Raw genomic sequence first — 21,027 nt, forward strand, 5'->3', positions numbered from 1 at the left:
TACTTATACAAACCCCATGAGGATATCGGGTTCAATGCTCGACACTGGTAGGCACATGTGTCCTTGGGCAAGACACTTAACAGCAATTACTCCAACCCAGTGGTAACTAATGGGTTGCAGCAACCTGAGTGTTTGGGTAATGGGTCAACTCGTACAATGTTATTATACATACAGAGCATCCCCGGTTGAAAGCAGTCGGACATCGGTCCTTTCATCTTCCACGGTTACCGGGAGGAAGGAGGAGAGTGATGGGAGTGGGAGGAGAGAGAGGAGGTGGGTGTGGTGGGGGCGTGGTTGGGGATTGGACCCATTCTTTTTTGGAAAAAAGGGGATAAAAGATTGTAAATAAAAAGAATCTAATTTTAATCATTTTATTTGAATGAGAGACTTTAAAGACTGACGATGCCATTTAGGCGAAATATATATCTCTATTAATAACTAGTGGTTGGACTTGATTTTTGTCTGTTACGTTTTCATAGCACCAGATCATTACTGTATTTTACTATACAAGAATCGTTCAACCATATCAGCACCAGATCAGGGTCAGATTCGCAGAATTTATCTAATTTTGAACATGTGTAACAAATGTTAGTTGGCTTGTTTATCTCCTCACCATTATATAAGGATGAGGTAATATTGTATAAATGTCGTTCACCAGCAGGGATGATCGTCGAGGTCGTTCTCATGGTCGATCACGTGACGATCATGATCGGCGTGATCACGGGAGTCCATCACGAAGAAGAGGGAGGTCGCGATCACGTGATCGTGAAATTGAACCTCGTGAACGATCACGTGAGAGGGAACTTGATCGCGATGAGCGGGCAAGGAAATCACAGCGTGATATGTGAGTGTTTAATATTATATATGGGTGAGGTGCTTGCACGCCGAACCATCGACTGTCGTTACAACGCGGATATTCTAAGTTTTAAGTGAAAAATAAAATAAAATACAAAAAGTGAAAAATAAAATAAAATACAAAACAACTCGTACAATATACTGAGCAGCATATACAATACATATTCAAGTAACTAATATGAAGTTAACAATATCCCCTGCTCAGCTACCATCGAGCGGTAAGCCCGTACAAACACCACCCCGAGGATCCCCCTTACCCACGCAGGGAACCCCCCTACCCCCGTTCTCGTGACCCACGTTCCGACGAACCCGATTGGGTTGAAGAGTTTCGTCGTCGTCGTGCCAATGATGATGATCATGTGACGCGTCGCGCATGGGTGAACGACCCTCGCTGGAAGTAAGATTTCTTTGTTTGTTGATTTTGGGGACGTTATATTCGCAAGGATACAATGACCATCGAACTTAATTCTTTAATTAATACATTGGTTGTAATGTTTACTAATTAATGCAGTGTGGAAAATTCCAGGGTTGGCCTGCCCACCCTGCCACCCCAGGTTTGGTGCCTATACATAAATTTAATATATGATATCTAAGGATAAATTTAATATATGATATCTATGTAGAGATAAGCGTCGAGAGTTCGACATCAACGAGTACGAGCGCGATGTGCGGAAAGCCACGTCTTATAATAGCGACTTTGAACAGGTGGGTGGTAATGGTTGTCTTTGTCTCTTCCAATACGATAGGGAAGAATAAATTAATTAAAACAACAAAGAGAAAGGAATTAGCTGCGAAACAACAGTCGTTAAAACAAGTTCTGGATAAATGTCAAATAACTCCCAATGTAAGGGGACATAGGTTGTAAAAAACAAAACATTGGTGAACACCCCTTAAACCTCAGTTTTCTTTGCAGCCTCAACGTAAACAAATGTTTCCGAGCAAGTTGATGGCTAAGGGGAATCCCCCACCTGGTAGGAAGCACCCAGGGGGGAATCCCCGGGGTAATAATGACTGGATGAGAGACTTGAAAGAAAACAACAAGAAGGCAGCGAAGAATCGGTGAGTGTGGTGCGCTGGTGGCTGGGGGTTGGCATGATGTGGTATAGGCGCCAAACCTGGGGTGGCAGGGTGTGCAGGCCAACCCTAATTTTCTACACTACATTAATCAGTAAACATTACAACCAATAAGTTAGATTTGTTTCACAGGATTGTGTGTCTAACTATCCCTGCCTCCCTGTGTTTATAAAAAAGTTGACGCCAATGAATATGATGTAATAATCGCATGGGTTACTAAGGGTCACTGTGATTGTGACATAATAATCAGTAGTCGTAATAATTGCATGAATTATTATTTTGAAATATTTATGCTTATATTATTTCTATGTGGCAGTTTCGGAAACATTCGTTGACTGGATTCATAGAAATGTTATATAAGGTAAAACATAGAAATATCATAATAATATTTCAATGTTGTCACAGTGTCCATAGCAACCCATAGTTTCATCATAATAGGCACCAAACTTATTGGTTGTAATGTTTACTGATTATTGCAGTGCAGAAAATTAGGGTTAACCTGCCCACCCTGCCACTCCAGGTTTGGCACCTATGCTCTTATTACATAACAATACCCATTTATGACATCATACACCACCATTATGACATCACAACCCTTTAGTTTCAGATGATGTTCCAGTGATTCCAGTTGAAAACTTCGCAGTGTTTCCAGTTTTTTATGCAAATCATGATCACATTTCTATTTTTTGTAAATCTTTTTACACAATTTCATATATCTGCGGTGCTGTTGTGTGATGGACAAGTATTTTATGCGTTTTATATTTTTAGATCATCTATAAATTGTGTAAATTAATTAATTGTCATTGTGATTGATTAGTTGGCATTGTGACATCATAATCACAATCGTTACTGCCTCGATACAAAATCATGTTATTTCTATGGTGCGTGTGTATAGCTGCTCACATGTATTACAACATTCACTAATATTTGTGTCGTTGTTGTTGTTTGGGTTGAAACGTGATATTTATCTCTTTAAACACGATAGCGAAAATCATGTTATTTAAAGAACGAAAGAAGGGAATTTGTAGCAAAACAAAATAGTTTGTTCATGAAGTTGACGATTCTTGTATCAAAACAACAGTCACAATAAGAACGAAGTAACAGCCAAACAACAACCATTATGACATGCAGAAGTAAAATAATTTAAAGAACTTTAGTTCAATAACACGCATGTTATTCAGGGAGGTTGTGGAATATATCCCAACAATCGCTGTTTAGAATTAAGCTTTTTAATAAGAGACTATTATGACATCACAATAGATTGGTAATTTTATTTAAACAGGTAAATATTGCACATTCAGCATTATGACATCATAAAGCATTGTCCTCGTTAATCTGTTTCATTGATTTTAATTCATTAATTTTTTGTCGAAGAATTTGCCCTCTGGTCGAAATTTGTTCGAAAAGTTTTCGTAAATCTGAACTTCCTTCTGAAAGTTCCTCATTGGTCGAGAGAAACTTGGTCACCTGTGATGTCATAAATGGTATTGTGATATCATTAAAGTTGGCATATATCGCATGGCTTCCGAAACTTTTGCTTCTGATTCCTTTATAATCGAATTAACTTGATCGAACTATTGTATAAAGTATATATTGATGATATTGTATTTAAAAAAAGAAAAAATCATAAAAAAGTAAACTTTTGGACGGACAAATGAAATAAAAAAAGTTATTAAAATTCTAATGTAAACTACCTCGTTATATCTTTCTTCAATTTTCATTATTTCAACATTTTCATCTGAATCCTCTTTGGCGTCAATAAACTCTGTATAGAAACATATAATTATTATGTGCAACACTGGGAAAGAGAAACACTGGCTACGTCATACCTTCTTCGGTGACGTCATCTGCCATCGACACAAACGCGAAATCGTCATCTTTTGCGTTTGTGACGTCTTCAATTATTTCTTCTAGAGTGGGGGGTGGCGGACGAACCGCAAGTTGTTTGACGTCATTTTTACGTAACATCTCGACTTTGACATAAACAACGTAAAATATTTTGTTTATGTGATTTCTATGTCATGAGTAAAATCAGTCAGGTGTGAAACGTAAATAGAAATGTTATAAAATTTTACACATTACCGAAAATTTGTTTGTTTTGAGATGTTTAAAGTTTGTTTTATCTTTTTATTTACTTTATATTTGAGATCGTATTCAGATTTCAAAGTTTATTAAACTTCAGACACAACAACATCTGAACACAGTTAGCTTCCCAGCTTAGTTTTGATGATGGTTTGTTTGTTTTTGTTGGAAGTCATGTAATCCGTATATGCTGATTTGTGATATTGGAAATATCAGTTCATTCTGTTGTGGAATACCAATGAATAAATAGGGTTAACAAGATAACAAAACGTATGAAATGTGTTAGGAGTTAACTAATAGAACAGTATATTTGCTTCACTAGTGGATAAGTGTGATGATCAGGGATCATTGATTGAATATATTTAAATATTTTGCTCAATGTAACTATAGAGTTAACCATAGCTTTGAATAATCTATAAATATAGTTTTAATTTGTCATAAATATAACAGTATTTAGGCAGTGATGATATTTAAACATTTAGATACTTTACAGTTTATTTTACAGTTCATAATTAAGTATTTGTCTTCATATACTCAGAGTTATCTGTTTCTTTAAACATCCAAATAATATGATTTGAATCTCGTCATACGATCAAGATGATTTCTGCCACGCAACCATTGAGCCGTGATGTGGCTGTCCCGCTCAGTGATGCGGAACGTGAGAAGAGGAGAGAGGAGGAACCAAAGAAACAATCTCGGGAGGAATGGAGGAAGAAGAAGGAGCTGGAGGAAGCAAGGAAGTTGGGGAACGCTCCTGCGGAGGTGGATGAGGAGGGAAAGTGAGTGGGGGGGGGAATGGTTTATTTGTCTTCACATTGTGAGGCAACAACAGTTGTTATAACACAAGTGTTCTGTTTCTTGTGTGGATGAATGTAATTTGCAACAATTACTCACAAAGTTACATACATGGTAATTTGCAAACGGGCATGAGGTGTATGAAACAGAACACCCGTGTTATAACTACTATCGTTTCTAGGCAACTCTGGTCTAAATCCAGTTAAAGCGTCTCACTGTATGACCTTCCATATATAGCACACGCATCTTGTTTCTAACAACCCATTCCTCCCAGAGACATCAACCCCCATATACCACAATATATATCCACGGTCCCCTGGTACGTCGACCCCTCCCAGCGCGCCTCCCTCAAACACCAGCGATGCCAACCCGAGAAACAAGTGGAGTTCAATAAAATGAACGATTGGTATCGAAGGGGGGTCGCTGACAAACCAATCGCTACTAAGTTCAGAAAAGGGGCGTGCGCAAATTGTGGAGCGATGACGCATAAGAAGAGGGATTGTTTAGAGGTTTGTGATGTCATAATTGGTGTATATGAGGTCATAGCTGCCAAACCTGGGGCGGCAGGGTAGGCGGGCAAATCCTTCTATTCTGCACTGTATTAATCAGTAAACATTACAACCAATAAGTTAGATTTGTTTCACAGGATTGTGTGTCTAACTATCCCTGCCTCCCCTGTGTTTATAAAAGTTTGGCCAATTTTTTAATAAAAAAAACGAATCTACTGGTATTTAATGGATGAATATCATTACATAAGTCTGTTTCTGTTTATATTCATTAAACACAATGCACATTGTATCGAATAAAGTTCTCGTGTACATTATGCACACAGCAGCCACAGATGGCGGGCCAAAGTACGACTTGTATTATATATAGGCCCTACCATGTAAATAGCTTGCACATATGTGTTAACATCCCCTCCAACCACAGCGTCCGCGTAGGGTTGGAGCAAAATACACAGGGGAAGGAATTGCACCCGACGAACATTTACAACCGGATCTTAACCTCGATTTTGATGGGAAGAGGGATCGATGGAACGGGTGAGTTGGGGTGGGGTGGGGTTAGGGTGAGGTCATAGTTGGCGGTGGTGTGGGGGCCAAAGGGGTCTGAGATTTAGGCAATAGTTGGCCCATTACCCTAACACCCCAAAATCAGGATGCTACAATCAAATAGTGACCACTGGTTACAATGGTAGCAGTAAACCAGTATCTTATGGTTGCAATGCATATGCCAATGACTTCGCTGGAATGTTTTATGCTGTCAATAAAGGGGATATTTTCAAAAATGGATAACTATTGGCATCACAATGATCCAAAATTCAATAGTTTATTAAACAATGTTTATTATGACATCATAGATACAATCCGAACCAACACAAGGAGGTCATCGAGGAATATAAAAAGATAGAAATCGCAAAACAAACGGTGAAAGCCAAGAAATTACAAGAAGAACTTATTAGTGGGAAGATGGAGGTTTACATGATGTTTGTTTAAATATTAATTCTTTCAAGTTATTTGTTGCCTGCCAACGTTTCTTCTTTATGTATGTCGTTTTTTATCGATTTTCCAAATTTTTGTAAAACTTTACTCTGCATGAATGTGCCGGTGTATTTTGCGCTGAGTACTGTGTATGCCTACGGTTGTGACATCACTGATGCCCATTATGACATCACTGATATCCATTATGACATCACACAGGAAGGAGGGTCAGACGACGAGGACAAATACGCTGACGCAGCGAGCATGCCGGGGACAAACTTCGACAGCAAACAAAGGATCACGGTCCGTAACTTGAGGATCAGGGAGGATACCGCGAAATATTTACGTAATTTGAACCCGAACTCTGCTTACTACGACCCGAAGACAAGGTCGATGAGGGAGAATCCTTACGAGGGGAGTGGAAAGGCTGCGGCTGAGTGAGTGCCGGATATAAAATATATAGTTTTGTTACATTTGTATTTGTTGCTATCTATAGGTTGAGTGAGTAATCGTGTTGGTTGGTTTATACTTAATGTGTTTTGTTCGTTTTGCTGGTAATTCCAATCTCTTCGTTCTTTTAATTCAAAATGACCTTTGTTATTGTGATCAATGGTATAAGTTATAACCCCCTTTGTTTAATACAGGGGTGACTTCGCTGGCGATAACTTTGTCCGACACACGGGCGATACACACGCGATGGCTCGCACGCAAAGTAAGTATAAGATTTCTATGATGTAACAATTATTGTTTGGTTATAATGCTTTGGTACTTGTATTGCTGAAGTTTTTTTAAATTATTAGTAAAATACAAATATAAAACACATGACGTCACCCCTTGTTTTAAAAGTTAGTTTATTATGTCAAATTTTTGTGACAATCATCAGGGAATGATTGATGAAGTCTCGCCGTATGGCAGACGAAACGTTGGGAATACACTATACGTTTTTTATACCAGATGAGCCATTGATATATTGCTTCTTCTAGTATTTCTATTAATTTTTTTTTTGCCTATATAGAAAAAGGTCGCTGCACTCGAAATCCCTAAAATTTATCCTGAAATAATTTTTTTTTATTATTTTTACACCTATAACCATGACAACACTCTCTCTCCCCCCCCTAGTGTTCGCATGGGAGGCGGGAGATCGAGGGGTCGAAGTTCATCTACAAGCCGACCCCACGAGGTTGGAGATGCTACAGAAGTCGTTCCATGTGAGGAAGGATGAGTTCAAGAAAGACGAACAACAATCAATCCTGGCTAAGTACGGGGGGTTGGAACATCTCGATGCACCTCCCAAGGAATTGTTGCTCGCACAAACTGTAAGTGGGGGTTGTGGTGTCTCTATAATGTGTATGTAAGCGTTAGATATCTGTGGGTAATGAGGTGATAGTGGTTGGTATTTGAGGGATTTTGTTTTAAGTGGACGAGGGACTGTGACTCGGATTTAGGTCAGAGTTGGCACGTTACCCCAACACCCAGGGTGCTACAACCCATTAGTGACCACTGGGTTGGAGTAATGTCTGTTAAGTGTCTTGCCAAAGGACACATGTGCCTTTTAATATCGAGCATCGAGCCCGGTATCTTTCGGTTACAATGCGCTACAATAATAATATGATTCTAATATATGATTTCTATTATAGGAAGATTACGTTGAATACTCGCGACAAGGAAACGTCATCAAAGGGCAAGAGAAAGCGAAAACTAAGTCTAAATATATTGAAGATGTTTATGTTAATAACCATACTGTAAGTATTTAATCAGGGGATTCACCCATTTTGTTAATATTCATTATCGTAATGTTTTTAATTTATAACAAAATCTTGGGTAAAATTTATTAACAATTAAAACTGGGGTGGTAGAACGTATAATGTCACCCGTGTTTAAATATCTGGATTGATATGTAACTCTAGACACCCTTGATACAGCTATGCAGGCAATAATATATGTTGGGTAACATCCCCTCCCTTACACCTAATATACATTATCATTTATCACAGCACGATAAATTCATTCCTAACAAAATCTTGGGTGAAGTTGTTTAGCACCCCAAGCTAAAATTATCATGCAAGTTATGCAACCCTGTTTCAAAGATAACACCTCCACAGTAGATACACATTACAACAGACTCTGTGATACCGCCTCTAACATTACCCGATATATTACAGCACGTATGGGGATCATACTGGCAAGCTGGTGTTTGGGGCTACGCGTGTTGTCACTCAACTGTTAAACAAAGTTATTGCACGGGAGAAGCGGGGAAGGCTACGAAGAAGATAGAAATACCATTAACTACTAACAATGAGAATAAGAAAGGTGAATTGTGATGTCTTACGTTAATTGTGATGTCATAGTTATGAAATTAAGTTACAAAACCGGTGTTTAAGTTGGGAAATTTTAATATGTTTTTTTTTAAGTTTGAAAAAAATCTTGATTTGTTATTGAATTTTAAAGTTTATTTTATTTAATTTTAGAAACAAAGTTGGAGAAATTGGAGAAGAAACATTCAGCGTGGACGAAAGCGCTCGGCATTGAGCACAAGGTCCAGGAAGATGGTGGTGGGGGTAGCGAGGGTGACGGGGGTGACAGGGGTGACGATATGGAGGGTGAGGAGGGGACAAGTGGGGAAGAGGATCAACCAAAGTCTCTTCTACAGGTTAGTGTGATGATTGTGGTGGGATTGTCCCTGAGGTCATCTCAACTGTTTTACATTCATCCTTCGTTGAGTTTCATAATGTTTTGCAGTTTCTGTGTTTATTTAGTTACCTTGGGATTATTGTATGGTTTGTTTACAGCAACATAGAGAGAAATTAAAAGAAGACATGAAGGAAAAAAAGAGAAGAAAAAAGAGAGAGAAGAAGAAAAAGAGAAGAAAGCAAAAAAAGAGAAGTTCATCAAGCAGGTTTGTTTACTTATTGTGTGGTAAATATTCACACCAATAGTAGCGGCATCCAGCCTTGAACCCTTTCCCTCTCATCTAAAGTAAGGCATACCAGCCCTACACACCACAGCCTATGTAGTTATGATGTCATAATGCAGTGACTCGGATTCTGACGCACCACCGGAACAAAAAATACGAAAGAAGATGCTCGGTGAAGCGGAACAAGAGAAACTTGAGAAGGAACGAAGGTTGAAACAGGTCGGATGTTTGACTAATTATGGACTAGATTGTTGAAGTAGTTTTGATTGGTTTTCATTAAATAGTGTCTGAAACACAAAGTGCGGCATTGTGGGCTAATCGATTGAATGTTTGAGACATTTGAGTCGCTATTTCTTACTCTTCGATTTTGTAAGCGTGGGGAAAAGTAAAAGTTATTATTATGACATCACAGTCGTTACTTTTCCCTTTATTTCTAAATCCGCACATTTTGAGAAACACTCATATTTTGCATTATTTTTGTCAAATGTTTTTTAAGTTAGCCCAGAACCGAAAAGCGGAAAGTAAAAGTTTCGTAATCACACAGGCTGTTGACAAAGAGAAGCAGCGCGTGAAAAGAGTGAATGAAATAATGAAGTTGGATGAACGTGATCGTCCATACAATAGCATGGCTGATATCAGGGAACCAACCAAGGATGAAATGGAAGCTTATATGATGAAGAAGCAAGATGCTGACGACCCAATGGCTAAGTTTATTTCTAAGTGAAACGCATCTGGAAACACTACTGGTTTTTCACTTATCTGGAAACACTACCGTTTTATGGTTTTCACTTGGAAACACTGCTTGGTTTTTGATCCTGAAACACTGCTTGGTTTACTATTTATTCACTGGAAACACTGTTGAAACATTTTCACTGGAAACACTTTATCAGCTTAAACCTTTTATTACAAACAATAGATATCATATTTTTACTAAAATAACGACAATTACGACCAAACTCGCATACTCCCATCTGACCCCCCGCTTAACATAAATTGACCCCCGATGTCAAAGGTCACGGCTTGCACAGCGTCGTCGTGACCCGCTAGCATTGTGACATCACTCGTACCAACTTCAACCATCTTTATCGTTCCGTCGTTACTAGCAACGGCCAGGAGGTGGCCTGCAAATGTTTTTAATTAAATTTTGATGAAATTTGAATTAAATCAATGTTGTGTTTTGTACGTTAGGGTAATGGGCTCACCAATAGAATACCAGGCTGGACACTGCTACCATTGTAGACATTGACACTTAAAGAACATTGCTCCAACCCAGTAGTCACTAATATGTTATAGCACCCTGGGTGTTGGGGTAATGGGCCAACTCTGCCCTAAACCCCAGGTCCTTGACAATTACCCCACCCATATAGATTAGGACCCCCTCTTACCTGATGGGTCAAACGCGACCCTATTAGCGGGGTGAGGTCCCACATCCACGGTGATCATCGGGGCAACATGGCGCACGTCCCAAAACTTGACCGTCCCGTAACTGTCGCACGATCCGATGGTATCACCCTGTGTGTGATGGGTAGTGGTGTAGAATTAAATATACAGGTTCTTTATTTAAGCTAAGCTACTACAAGGTAATTTATTAATTAGGTAAAAAGAGCATCGATAAAGTACTTTAAAGGTTAAATACGTAAAAATCTAAAAAAGTTTAACTAGATAATTATAGGAATCACAATAAAGGAGTGCCGAGCTTAAACACAGGGGAGGCAGGGATAGTTAGACACACAATCCTGTGAAACAAATCTAACTTATTGTAATGTTTACTGATAAATGTAGTGCAGAAAATTAGAGGTTGGTCTGCCCACCCCTGCCACCCCAGGTTTTGCCTTGATTAGCTTTACGTAAACCCCTAACTTTTATAAACACAGCTAGTTAGACTACTTTTTCTATGAAACCACACTATTAGTTGTGAAACAGTCAACCTACGTCTAGTTACCTTAAGGTTAAATACGGCATTGTTGACGGAGTGAAGATGGCCGTAGAATGTTTGTGCACAAAGTCCCTGCGTAGGTCAAATAATGTCTAACAGATTTATTGGAACTTGTTGCTTTAAATGAATGAATGAAAGTTACTTTTCAAGTTACCACGTATGTAACTTTGTGGGTGATTTTTTTTATGTATAGCTAATAATTTATACGACCCATTAGTGACCACTGGGTTGGAGCAACTGCCGTTTGGTATCTTGCCTAAGGACATATACACCCCAATGTTCAGATATCACATATATTAAGTAACCATATCAACCACTCACGGTACGAGCATCCCATAATGACAAAGTTTTATCGGCCGATGCTGTTAGTAGGGTGTTCGCGAAATGTAGAAACTGAATACTGTTGACAGAATCTGCGTGTCCGCGAAGCGTGGAACGACACCTTTCACTGGAAATGCAAGGTTTACATGAATAATTGAAATTTATATATTTTTAGAATGTCTGTTTGTTTCTATGTTTTTGTTAAGTATGTAAGTTTATATAAGGTATCTATGTTTGTAAAAAGTCTCTACAATTTCTATGTTTGTATGTTAATATTCTGTTTGTATTTTTGAAATGATTAAATTTATACGAATTTAGCTTAACCTATGTACAACTTGTATTGAGTTGATATAACTTATTCATTTACTTCTTCCATCTTTTTTAATCAATTTATTATTTGATAATTAATCATGAGTTTTACATTATAAATGACAATGACTTCTTTAAACAAAGTAAATGAAACATTGCAACCAATTTGGCGATGAACTGTTTCAATTTATAGAAATTCAGTTATACCTTGTACACATTGTATTGAATGAAACATACCTGTGCACATCCCATATCTTTGATGTATTATCCATGGAACAAGAAGCCAGGAAGTCGCCACACGAGTGCCACGACACCCCCCACACTGCATGGGTGTGGTCGGGCAAGGTGAGCACGCACGAAGCTTTCGAGAAATCCCAAACTTTGACGCAAGCGTCACCACTAGAGGTCGCTAGCTGCGCTCCACTGGGGGGCAGTGGTAAGTGTTTGTTAAATATTTTGTAAAAATATTAATCAGGTTTAAAAAAATGTTTGTTAAAATAAATGTTTAAGAAAGAGCTCAAACAATCATAACATTGGCACGTGTTCGTTGTTTTATCTGATCACCAATTAGTTTATCTGAGCTTTTTTAAAAGGATTAATTTAACATTTTTAATGTTTGGCTGATAATATATCTCGGCCTATTTTGTGTTTCTACCCAAGTCATGCCTTAAAATACGTCAAACGTCAAACCTAGTGATTTAAAAATATTATAGTTCTAACACTGGCCACTATTTATCATCCCAACTTCACCATGCATCACCTTGGGTGGAAATCCGAGTCGGATATCCAGTCTGTGTGTCCCTCCCCCGTCATAATAATATCACCACTAGGTACCGCCCACATCTTCCACTGGTGGTCGTCAGATGTTGTTACCGCGATCTGTTTACGAGGGTGTAACGAGACACTAGAGGGAACAAGGGAGATGCATTTTTAGATATTTTAAAAACATATAAAAATTTTTTTTCGAATTTTTAGAAAAAAATAATAAAAACAATAATTAAAAAAAATTAAATCAGATATATAATAATAAATTACATTTACCTGCTAATTGCAAGGTCATGACCCCTGATTGACCCCGTTTGCCTGAAACCCCCCGTCCTTGTTAAGTGGGTTGGGGGTCCCTTGGCGTGGGTTAAATATGGGTTGACCCTCGAGTCTGTGGGGAACTCACTATCCTGTATATATATGGTTAGGGGGTGAACCACACCAGATGTAAGATCCACTTACTTGAGTGTTCGATGTTTTCGGCTGTTCCCGTTTGTTCTCTACACTCCCCCGAGCTTCGCGCAATGCTGATTGTGTCGGACCACCACGGTTCGCCGATCGTTGCGCGCGATACCCCGACACCGGGGGCAGCATAACCTCCTTACCCGTTTCTAAATTCCGCAAAGTAGCTTGTAACCCAGTCACCTTGTGATGTCATAATTAGCTGATTATTAAGTGACATGGCACATTATGACATAACAGTTTAGTCTCGGGGCATTTATTCAGGTAATAAGGACCCCCTCATACACGCCCCCCCACCCACTTGCCACACCCACCACACGACCCCAACCCACTTGACACACCCCCACCACACCCCAGCCACACCCACCTGCCCCACAGCGCGATCCCTCTCCAGCTTGGTCAACATCTTCTCTTTCATAGCGAGCTCGTATTTATGTTTAAGTTCCCTCAACGTTGGTTCGTATGAATTGTAATGTTTCTTTAACCTGGGAGGACGTTTCTGTGTTAATGTATTGCAACAAAATTATTATTTATTCAAAACAATAAACAAAAAGATCATATTATTAAAAAAACAGCAAAACAACAGTCGTTAAACACGCTATGGGATAAAAGGTGCGGAAAGTAAAGTCAGTTAAACTGCGTCACTAATTTATAAAAAAGTTTCTGTGATTAAGAATTGCTTATTTATCAGTTTCTGTGATTAAGAATTGAAAATATTTATCAATGTATTGTTACAACACAGGGGTCCCTTATGACATCACGGGGTCAGTTATGACATCATAGGGTTACTTATGACATCACAAACCTCTTTATATCGGTAATTAGTCGATTCTTTTCCTGCACTGCCCTCTTGTGGTTGATTCGGTGGAAATCTCGTTCTTTCTGCAACTTGACGTGAGTGTCCTTGGCTTTGCTGTGGGAGTAAGTAAGGGGTGGCTGGCGGTTAATGGGGGTAACAATGGGGGTGGGTTGGGGTTATTTGGGCACATGCGCTAATCTTATATAAACACAGGGGAGGCAGGGATAGTTGGACACACAATCCTGTGAAACAAATCTAACTTATCGGTTGTAATGTTCACTGATTAATGCAATGTAGAAAATTCCGGGGTTGGCCTGCACACCCTGCCACCCCAGGTTTGGTGCCTATTATTAGGGGTAAGATGGGATACTCACCTTGCAGCCGTCATGTATTTCTGTAACTCTGATTTCAATCTTTTCACCTCGTCCCCTAGTGTCTGGTTCCTGTGTATGCATTATAGTGTTATGACATCATCAATATTATGACATCATCACATTATGACATCACACCTGCAATAAGCATCCGGCACGACCCCAATATCCTCGTTGCCGAGCAACCCCTTCTGTTGCATCTCGTACCTGTGATGTCATAAACAACAATTATAAAACTTTTCGACAAAACAAAAAACCCTGTGAATTATTTTTGACAGAATGCAACTGTTGTTTTGCTACTTATTTCCTTCTCTTTGTTGTTTCATTAATTTTATCTTCGCTATCGTATTCGAAATTTATGTTACGAAATTTATGTATGTTATTATTTACAGCTGATGCAAACATTAAACATCCCAACCAACCATTCTGTTTGGAAACTTTGAAGCGTTCTCTTCATTCCCATTCGAAGCAAAAAGTTTCGGACGAAATCATCGATCACTTCGGGGCGGTGGATCAACGAGGCCACTGGAGGGCCCTCTACGCGGATCTGTGATGTCATAATGGTTTGGTAAGTATTATTCAAAGATGTAACACGGATGTTCATACACCTAATGCCCGCTTACGAGTTACCATGTTTGTAACTTTGTGGGTGATTTTTCAAAAAACTCACGGCAGCTTTTTCATCTTGTTTTGATTCCTCGATTGAAAGAATCGTTTTATCAAAGCCATCAAGATGATCAGTAGAGCCAACGCTCAGGTCGTCCACAGGGACCTGGGACCAAATACTGGGGTTAGGAAATACATTGAAAAAAGTAAGGTTTAATGCGGGCTATTTAATCAAACTCAATATTTTTTAAATGTTCAGTTTTTAGCTACGTTAAAACTTAAAAAAACTATAATAACATTGACACAGATTTGGTTCGATATTAAGTTGTTTAGCCAGCATAACAAAATGTTGTGAAATCGGTTCTGCTGTGCAAACCTACAGAGTTGTAAATTTAAAAACCACAACTTTCAACAAACCTCTTCATATTGATATTCATCATCAGAATCCCCAAGAACGGAAACTTCTGTAAAAAATAACATTATTGTAATCGATTAGTGTGTGTGTTAGGATTTGACAGTGAGCATGAGGTGTATGAAGCCACCATGTATGGTGTGCAACACCCGTGTTACAACTCAACAGCAAGCATGAGGTGTATGAAGCCACCATGTATGGTATGCAACACCCGTGTACTAAACCCCTTGGTTTCCCATCCAGAGTATAAACATGTTATAATTTAGGAGTAAAGTAACATATTTTCTACACACAGTGACACAGACTACCATAATATATTTATTACAACAACAACAATTAATTTACTTTCAAGAAAAAACGGTCCATCTTCAGCTTCTGACGTCATAATTAACTTTATTCTTTGTAAAATTCCAGAATTCACGTCACAACAGAAACAAAACAAACGAAGCGTTTCTTCTGTTGCGTCACGTTGCCATGGACAACTAGACAACCGCATGGTGGAGCTCTTTAGGATATTTGGGGACAAGTGGATGGACCCAGAAACAAAGTCAGTCAAGTTCTTGTTTTAAAATCTATAATTTGATTTAAGATCAGGTTTTCTAATTTATAAAACTCCTAAAACGAGTCTTACTTTGCGAATTAAGCGATTTTAAGCCCTTAAAATATTTCTAAAGCGCGTTATTTGTGAGTTTCTGTCATCTGCACTATGACGTAATAATAGTTCGAGAACTCGTTTATTGTATAAAACAAAACGTGATTGCTACGCAAGAAATTTCTGTCCAATAAAAATACAACGTTCTGTCACGTGGTCAGAATGCAAGAAAATATTTCAGTTCTGGTATTTTTGCATAATCCGTATTATTACGTCATAATCAGGTGCGTTTCACACGTCACAATGCTATATTGTAGAGGTCATTGTACGTCACAGTAAGTTAGATAATCCGTTAGTGGTCGCGGCAGGGGAAGTATCTCAAAGGTACGCTGCTCTCTTACAGCTTTAGTGCCCAGTAGGTGGCGTATTTTTAACCGGCACAAATGTAGGAGCGAACGTGGGGTTTCTGGGGATTAAACAATAGTTATTATGGACGTAATAATGGATGAATGTAACTTATTTATGGCGGGGCAACGACAGTTGTTATAACATGGGTGTTCTGTTTCATACACCTCGTGCCCGCGCTCACAAGTTACTACGTATGTAACTTATATTATACAAATTTACCACGTCGTCGGATGACGTCACCGTTCATGACGTCATCACCCCCCACTTACCGGTCAGCTGTTGTATCTCGTCCCATTCATCTCCGTCCCTCACGACCCCCATAATACGATCACATAGTTTCAACGATCCAGTAAATTGCAATAAATACCTAACAGCGTCTCCGCACCAACCAACGTTGTGCGACTCAGTCAGGTAAAAACAAAACTAAACAAAAGAAAATGTGAAATGGTTTAAAAATGTTAATTTTAATATACCAGCGTTTCGTCTGCCGTTTGGCAAGACTTATTGGCATATAAACAATATATGTTTAATACGGTCCCTCATGGACACTTGTAAAACTTAGATTTGTAAACTTTGCCTGGTGGCAACTGCAGCTAAAATGCCAATTATTTCGTCATTATTACGTTGCGTAACGACTGTGACGTCATAAACGCTATACTCACCGATTTCCTTTGTTCGTTTTCTTCGAATCGCGAATGATCGCGGTTACCTATGTGACAGGAAAGACACTTTGTGACGTCACAACCCGACACGAGAATTTGTTTCAGCATCCTGGATTCAACATTCGTTTTAACAATAAGTTTAAGTTAAAAAGCGCACACGTGGGATCACTGAGTCGCCGCGGCATAAAATATAAATCATAGGAAATATTTGCGGGGCGATTGTGGACGAATAAAGAACAAAATGAAATTGTAAGGATTTTAGCGCCAGCAGATCAGGGTCAGATCCGCATAATTATAACACAGTTGCGTAGTCATATCGATAACATATGAAACACCACTATGCCTGTAATCTCGAAGCGCAAAAGCGACGGTGGCGGGAAAAGTGGCGCCATCTTCATTAAAGCAAGCGTTGACGTCAGCACCATACGTCATCAGGAGGTCGGCCATGTTGTATTGGCTGTGGCTCACCGCTACTAATAGTGGCTGTGAAGAAAGGGGGGGGGGGGGGGGGGTTGTTATAACGTGGCTGTTGCACACTTACAAGATACCACGAATGTTACTCTCTGGATTATTTTTTTTATATGGCTGACAATTTCGATAACCTATTAGTGACCACTGGGTTGGAACAATAACCCTTAAGTGTCTTTTAATGTCCAATAAAGTAAACATTCGCACACAATGGTAATACCTTCACATAATCAAGTTCGGTCTCGGCTCCAGCTTCCAGAAGGATTTCGGTCGCTTCCTCCGAATCGTTGTACACAGCGAAGAACAATGCCGTTTGTCGTCGGTCTCTGTGACGTCATACATTTGATTATTACGTCAAAACCCAATCATGGTATAAACAGACACCGGTATTATAACGACTGTCGTTACCTGTAGGTTATTTTGTCTCGGGTCAGTTTAACGTTGACGTCATATCCGTCTTTGATAAGCATTTCTAAGATTTCTATGTTGTCTCCTTTAGCAGCTGAATGCACCGGACTCATCCCGCACTCTTGCGCCAACGTGCGGTCGGTGACCGGGAGTAATCTTTCCACGATCCTGTAAAGGGTGTCCTGGCTCACTTAATGGCATGAATCATTGGGTAAACAGGTAAAAGAAACATTAGTAATATAGTGCGGCTGCTAAACCCAACATACAGTGAACTGATAACATCAATTTTATTTATCTTCTCGAGTAGCATATCAGCACGCGAGATTATGAGCAGCATTCATTCTTCCATTAAAGAGCATTAGTTTAGCTGTTGAACCCAGCATGCAGTTAACGTAAGTTAAGGGTTACTAGAGGTGAATAAAAGGTTACTATAGGTCAACTTACTCAATATATCCTTTATGTGCGGCAATATGCAGCGGATACAATCCTTCACAGTTGACTAAATGTGGATCCGCCCCATGACGTAACAACCTGATGACGCAATCAACATGACCTTCCTTACAGGCCTCGTATAAGGGTGAAGCCGATTTACTTTTAGCGCACAGGTTAGGATCGCCACCTAGCGGATAGATAAATTATGTTTTGTTGTTGTTGCTACTGGGATAGTTTGGTGTAAAAGTAAATTGCTCTTCTGGTACGGAAACTTCAGTAACTAGTCATCACAAAATATTAGACATCTCTGGTAAAATACATAACTTGTATTAAAACAAGCTTACGTTTGCCACCCAGTGAAGCATTATCAGGGATATGGCAGATGGAATGTTGGTATAATAGAATTAACGGTTTTTATCAAAAGCGCTTTTCCATATACATAAACTAATACAACGTCACGTTATAGAAATCATATATACCCGCTATAAGTAACATCTCAAGGCAGATACTTCTACCACATGCGGCGCTAGTGAACACGGGGCTGATCCCGAACCCGTCTCTCGTGTTAGGGTTTCCCCCTTTTGCGAGAAGTAATTCAAGTACTTGGGTGTGGCCCTGTCGGTTAAATGTAACTTATTTATTCAAGCATGGCGGGGCAACGACAGTCGTTATAACACGGGTGTTCTGTTTTATACACCTTGTCCGCTTACGAGTTACCACGTATGTAACTTTGTTGGTGATTGTTTTTATGTATGGCTGATAATTTGTACAACCCATTAGTGACCACTGGGTTGGAGCAATTGCCGTTAAGTGTCTTGCCCAAGGACACATATGGGTTGTATAAGTTCCACTTACTCTATAAACAGCTTCGTGCAACGCCGTCCATCCACGGTTCAATGATTTGTTCACGTCAGCGCCACCTTTAATGAGACACAGCGCCATCTCGCGGTTGTCATTATCCACAGCAGCCACCAGTGGTGTCTCTAGAGTGTTCCGCCCAATGTTAGGATCCGCCTTCGTATTATTAAGTCATTGATGCAGCAATATTTACAGAATTATACACCCGCATTCTCATAGCACTCCACATTCACCCACCTCATACTCAATAAGTTTCTTCGCCGCTCTGACCTTTGAGTGGATTGCAGCTAAGTAAAGGGGAGTTTCCCCGTTTGTGTTGGTAGAATTCACGAGATCGGGAAATGCCCTGAATACGTCATTATTATATGACGTAATATAACATCAATAAAATCAATCACCCTTAAAGTTAGTTACATATCCGCATAAACAAGTTACATTCACACGCCCACTAACTTGAGCAAAGCTTCCAAACAATAATCGTGACCTTTTCGCACGGCTGCGTGTAGAGGTGACGTCACACGCCCCCATGACGTCACAAGGCATTGTATATATTCTTTGTTACGTACCAATAACGCGTTCTTCACTTCGCAACAATCGGTTTTCAGCGTCGGTCGCGGCCTGCGTAATATCCGGGTAATTATATACGTCATGCATACGTCATATGATATGACGTCATCCTACTTACGGGGAACCCCCTCCAATAGACATCGACCTACGTAACATCGATTGTGGTGACGTATCAGTGTACGTGTATGACGTACTCGGTGACGCAACCTACGTATTTGTGACGTCACAACAGAATAATGATGTGATTATTACGTCATATTTACCCCTATTGTGTTGGACCTCGTGTACGCGGTCGAGCGACTGCTGCGTGTTTGATCTTTACCGCCACCACGCGAAGACTCATCTTCACTAGCGCCATCTTCCGACTCATCACTTATGCCACCTAGCGATTCCTCCAAACTTTGCAGAAGAGCCAACCTGAATGAATGGGTGTGTCATATTTATTCTTCCTTGGTGGGGCAGCGACAGTCATTACAACACGGGTGTTTATTTCATACACCTCTTGTCCACTTACAAGTTACCACGTATGCAACTTATTTATCCTCACATGGCAGGGCAACGACAGTCGTTATAACACGGGTGTTCTGTTTCATACACCTCGTGCACGCTTACAAGTTACCACATATGTAACTTATTTACCCTCGCGTGGCGGGGCAACAACAGTCGTTATAACACGGGTGTTCTGTTTTATACACCTCGTGCTCGCTTACGAGTTACCATGTATGTTACTTTGTGAGAGATTGTTTTTTATTGATTTTCATATTTTTTCTTATAAACAACCTCAATTGTCTTTCTTCCTCTTGTATTGTTATTGGAAACAATCGAATATTGTCGTCCATTGTTACAAACAATCAGTTAAACAATGTAAATCGAGAACTTATAAATCAGGTTTTCGCTGAACAAAAAAGTGTTAAAACAACAAACAAAGAAATATTTACGCTGAACTACGCTGAACTACGCTGAACTACGCTGAACTACGCTGAACTACGCTGAACTACGCTGAACTACGCTGAACTACGCTGATCTACGCTGGCCTACGTTGATCTGCGCTGTACAAGGCTGGGTAGATATTTCTTTGTTTGTTCTTTTTATACGACTCGTGTCTCTACGCAAATTTTTCTTTCAATTACATCTTAATCTGTTTTAATTCATTTTAAATATTTGCAACCCACTGTGAGTTGTTTCTTACAAGCTTTAACAGCCACGTTTTTAACCAAACGCTTTTTCATTTATTTTTTCCGTAGCGTGTTTTAACGATTGTCTTTCCGTTCCCTCCCTATGTTAATTAATACGATAATTGTCATTGTAATCGAAGAAATAAGTTCTGTTGTCAAGGTCAGATTAATTAAAACAACGAAGTGAAGGGAATTAGCTGCAAAACGACAATCGTTAAAATAAGCTACGAATAAAAATAAAATCATGGCTATAAACGTAATCTGCACTAAACTTTTGC

At 39.4% G+C, this 21,027-nt stretch overlaps 5 protein-coding genes across 7 annotated transcripts in view; 2 read left to right on the forward strand and 3 right to left on the reverse strand.

Moving 5' to 3' along the window:
* LOC100185156 (peptidyl-prolyl cis-trans isomerase G) overlaps positions 1-2,853 on the forward strand; it is a gene marked incomplete in the record, with an annotated part of 6,636 nt that extends 3,783 nt beyond the window's left edge. The window contains 6 exon segments of the mRNA XM_018812664.2: positions 175-273; positions 662-844; positions 1,061-1,252; positions 1,479-1,560; positions 1,769-1,914; positions 2,531-2,853. Of these exon segments, the coding sequence (XP_018668209.2) occupies positions 175-273; positions 662-844; positions 1,061-1,252; positions 1,479-1,560; positions 1,769-1,914; positions 2,531-2,540 (712 nt within the window).
* A 138-nt stretch (positions 2,854-2,991) lies between these two features.
* On the reverse strand, positions 2,992-3,957 carry LOC100182790 (UPF0449 protein C19orf25 homolog). Of its 2 annotated transcripts, none has more exons than XM_002129255.4 (3): positions 3,759-3,943; positions 3,624-3,694; positions 2,992-3,396 (listed from the first exon to the last, which is right to left on the reverse strand). In XM_002129255.4, the coding sequence occupies exons 1-3, from the start codon at positions 3,895-3,897 to the stop codon at positions 3,241-3,243; spliced, it is 366 nt and encodes a 121-aa protein (XP_002129291.1). In that variant the 5' UTR covers positions 3,898-3,943; the 3' UTR covers positions 2,992-3,240. The 2 variants fall into 2 exon arrangements, with proteins under 2 accessions (XP_002129291.1, XP_026691113.1); XM_026835312.1 differs by having other exon boundaries at positions 3,086-3,503; positions 3,759-3,957.
* Positions 3,958-4,521: 564 nt separating this feature from the next.
* zf(cchc)-12 (zinc finger protein (CCHC)-12) lies at positions 4,522-10,357 on the forward strand. Of its 2 annotated transcripts, XM_009860594.3 has the most exons (13): positions 4,522-4,790; positions 5,081-5,315; positions 5,737-5,846; positions 6,164-6,278; positions 6,504-6,721; positions 6,929-6,996; positions 7,404-7,600; positions 7,922-8,026; positions 8,447-8,594; positions 8,753-8,934; positions 9,074-9,180; positions 9,318-9,417; positions 9,743-10,357. In XM_009860594.3, exons 1-13 carry the CDS (start codon positions 4,609-4,611, stop codon positions 9,920-9,922), a joined length of 1,947 nt encoding a protein of 648 aa, XP_009858896.1. In that variant the 5' UTR covers positions 4,522-4,608; the 3' UTR covers positions 9,923-10,357. The 2 variants fall into 2 exon arrangements, with proteins under 2 accessions (XP_009858896.1, NP_001123337.1); NM_001129865.1 differs by lacking the exons at positions 9,318-9,417; positions 9,743-10,357 and having other exon boundaries at positions 4,554-4,790; positions 8,753-9,081.
* LOC100178079 (sperm-associated antigen 16 protein) lies at positions 10,085-15,645 on the reverse strand. The gene is made up of 16 exons (XM_002129234.3): positions 15,525-15,645; positions 15,185-15,231; positions 14,832-14,933; positions 14,584-14,708; positions 14,300-14,368; positions 14,165-14,233; positions 13,797-13,904; positions 13,359-13,476; positions 12,992-13,174; positions 12,806-12,939; positions 12,525-12,668; positions 12,002-12,187; positions 11,456-11,582; positions 11,141-11,206; positions 10,584-10,710; positions 10,085-10,319 (listed from the first exon to the last, which is right to left on the reverse strand). Exons 1-16 carry the CDS (start codon positions 15,562-15,564, stop codon positions 10,144-10,146), a joined length of 1,821 nt encoding a protein of 606 aa, XP_002129270.3. The 5' UTR covers positions 15,565-15,645; the 3' UTR covers positions 10,085-10,143.
* A 249-nt stretch (positions 15,646-15,894) lies between these two features.
* On the reverse strand, positions 15,895-20,565 carry LOC100175765 (ankyrin repeat and SOCS box protein 2-like). The gene is made up of 14 exons (XM_002123732.5): positions 20,355-20,565; positions 19,838-19,991; positions 19,693-19,781; positions 19,461-19,625; positions 19,245-19,353; positions 19,005-19,163; positions 18,629-18,764; positions 18,162-18,336; positions 17,718-17,885; positions 17,530-17,635; positions 17,185-17,324; positions 16,842-16,950; positions 16,449-16,602; positions 15,895-16,237 (listed from the first exon to the last, which is right to left on the reverse strand). The coding sequence occupies exons 1-14, from the start codon at positions 20,411-20,413 to the stop codon at positions 16,092-16,094; spliced, it is 1,869 nt and encodes a 622-aa protein (XP_002123768.2). The 5' UTR covers positions 20,414-20,565; the 3' UTR covers positions 15,895-16,091.
* Between the last annotated feature and the right edge of the window lie 462 nt (positions 20,566-21,027).

The sequence above is a fragment of the Ciona intestinalis genome, chromosome 7 (assembly GCF_000224145.3).
Source record: "Ciona intestinalis chromosome 7, KH, whole genome shotgun sequence".
In the NCBI taxonomy this organism is placed as follows: domain Eukaryota; kingdom Metazoa; phylum Chordata; class Ascidiacea; order Phlebobranchia; family Cionidae; genus Ciona; species Ciona intestinalis.

Excerpts from the sequence above, each read along its gene's own strand:
- LOC100175765 (XM_002123732.5), bottom strand. The coding sequence starts at position 20,413 with ATGGACGACAATATTCGATTGTTTCCAATAACAATACAAGAGGAAGAA. Across the intron at positions 19,992-20,354 it reads GAGGAAGAAAGACAATTGAG|GTTGGCTCTTCTGCAAAGTT; the intron begins GTTGTTTATAAG and ends CCATTCATTCAG. Across the intron at positions 19,782-19,837 it reads CGAGGTCCAACACAATAGGG|GTTGCGTCACCGAGTACGTC; the intron begins GTAAATATGACG and ends ACAAATACGTAG.
- LOC100178079 (XM_002129234.3), bottom strand. The coding sequence starts at position 15,564 with ATGACGTCAGAAGCTGAAGATGGACCGTTTTTTCTTGAAA. Across the intron at positions 11,583-12,001 it reads AAGATATGGGATGTGCACAG|TGAAAGGTGTCGTTCCACGC; the intron begins GTATGTTTCATT and ends TTGCATTTCCAG. Across the intron at positions 10,320-10,583 it reads GGTCGCGTTTGACCCATCAG|GCCACCTCCTGGCCGTTGCT; the intron begins GTAAGAGGGGGT and ends AAACATTTGCAG.
- LOC100182790 (XM_002129255.4), bottom strand. The coding sequence starts at position 3,897 with ATGTTACGTAAAAATGACGTCAAACAACTTGCGGTTCGTCCGCCACCC. Across the intron at positions 3,695-3,758 it reads AGATGACGTCACCGAAGAAG|AGTTTATTGACGCCAAAGAG; the intron begins GTATGACGTAGC and ends GTTTCTATACAG. Across the intron at positions 3,397-3,623 it reads TTGAAGAAAGATATAACGAG|GTGACCAAGTTTCTCTCGAC; the intron begins GTAGTTTACATT and ends ATGACATCACAG.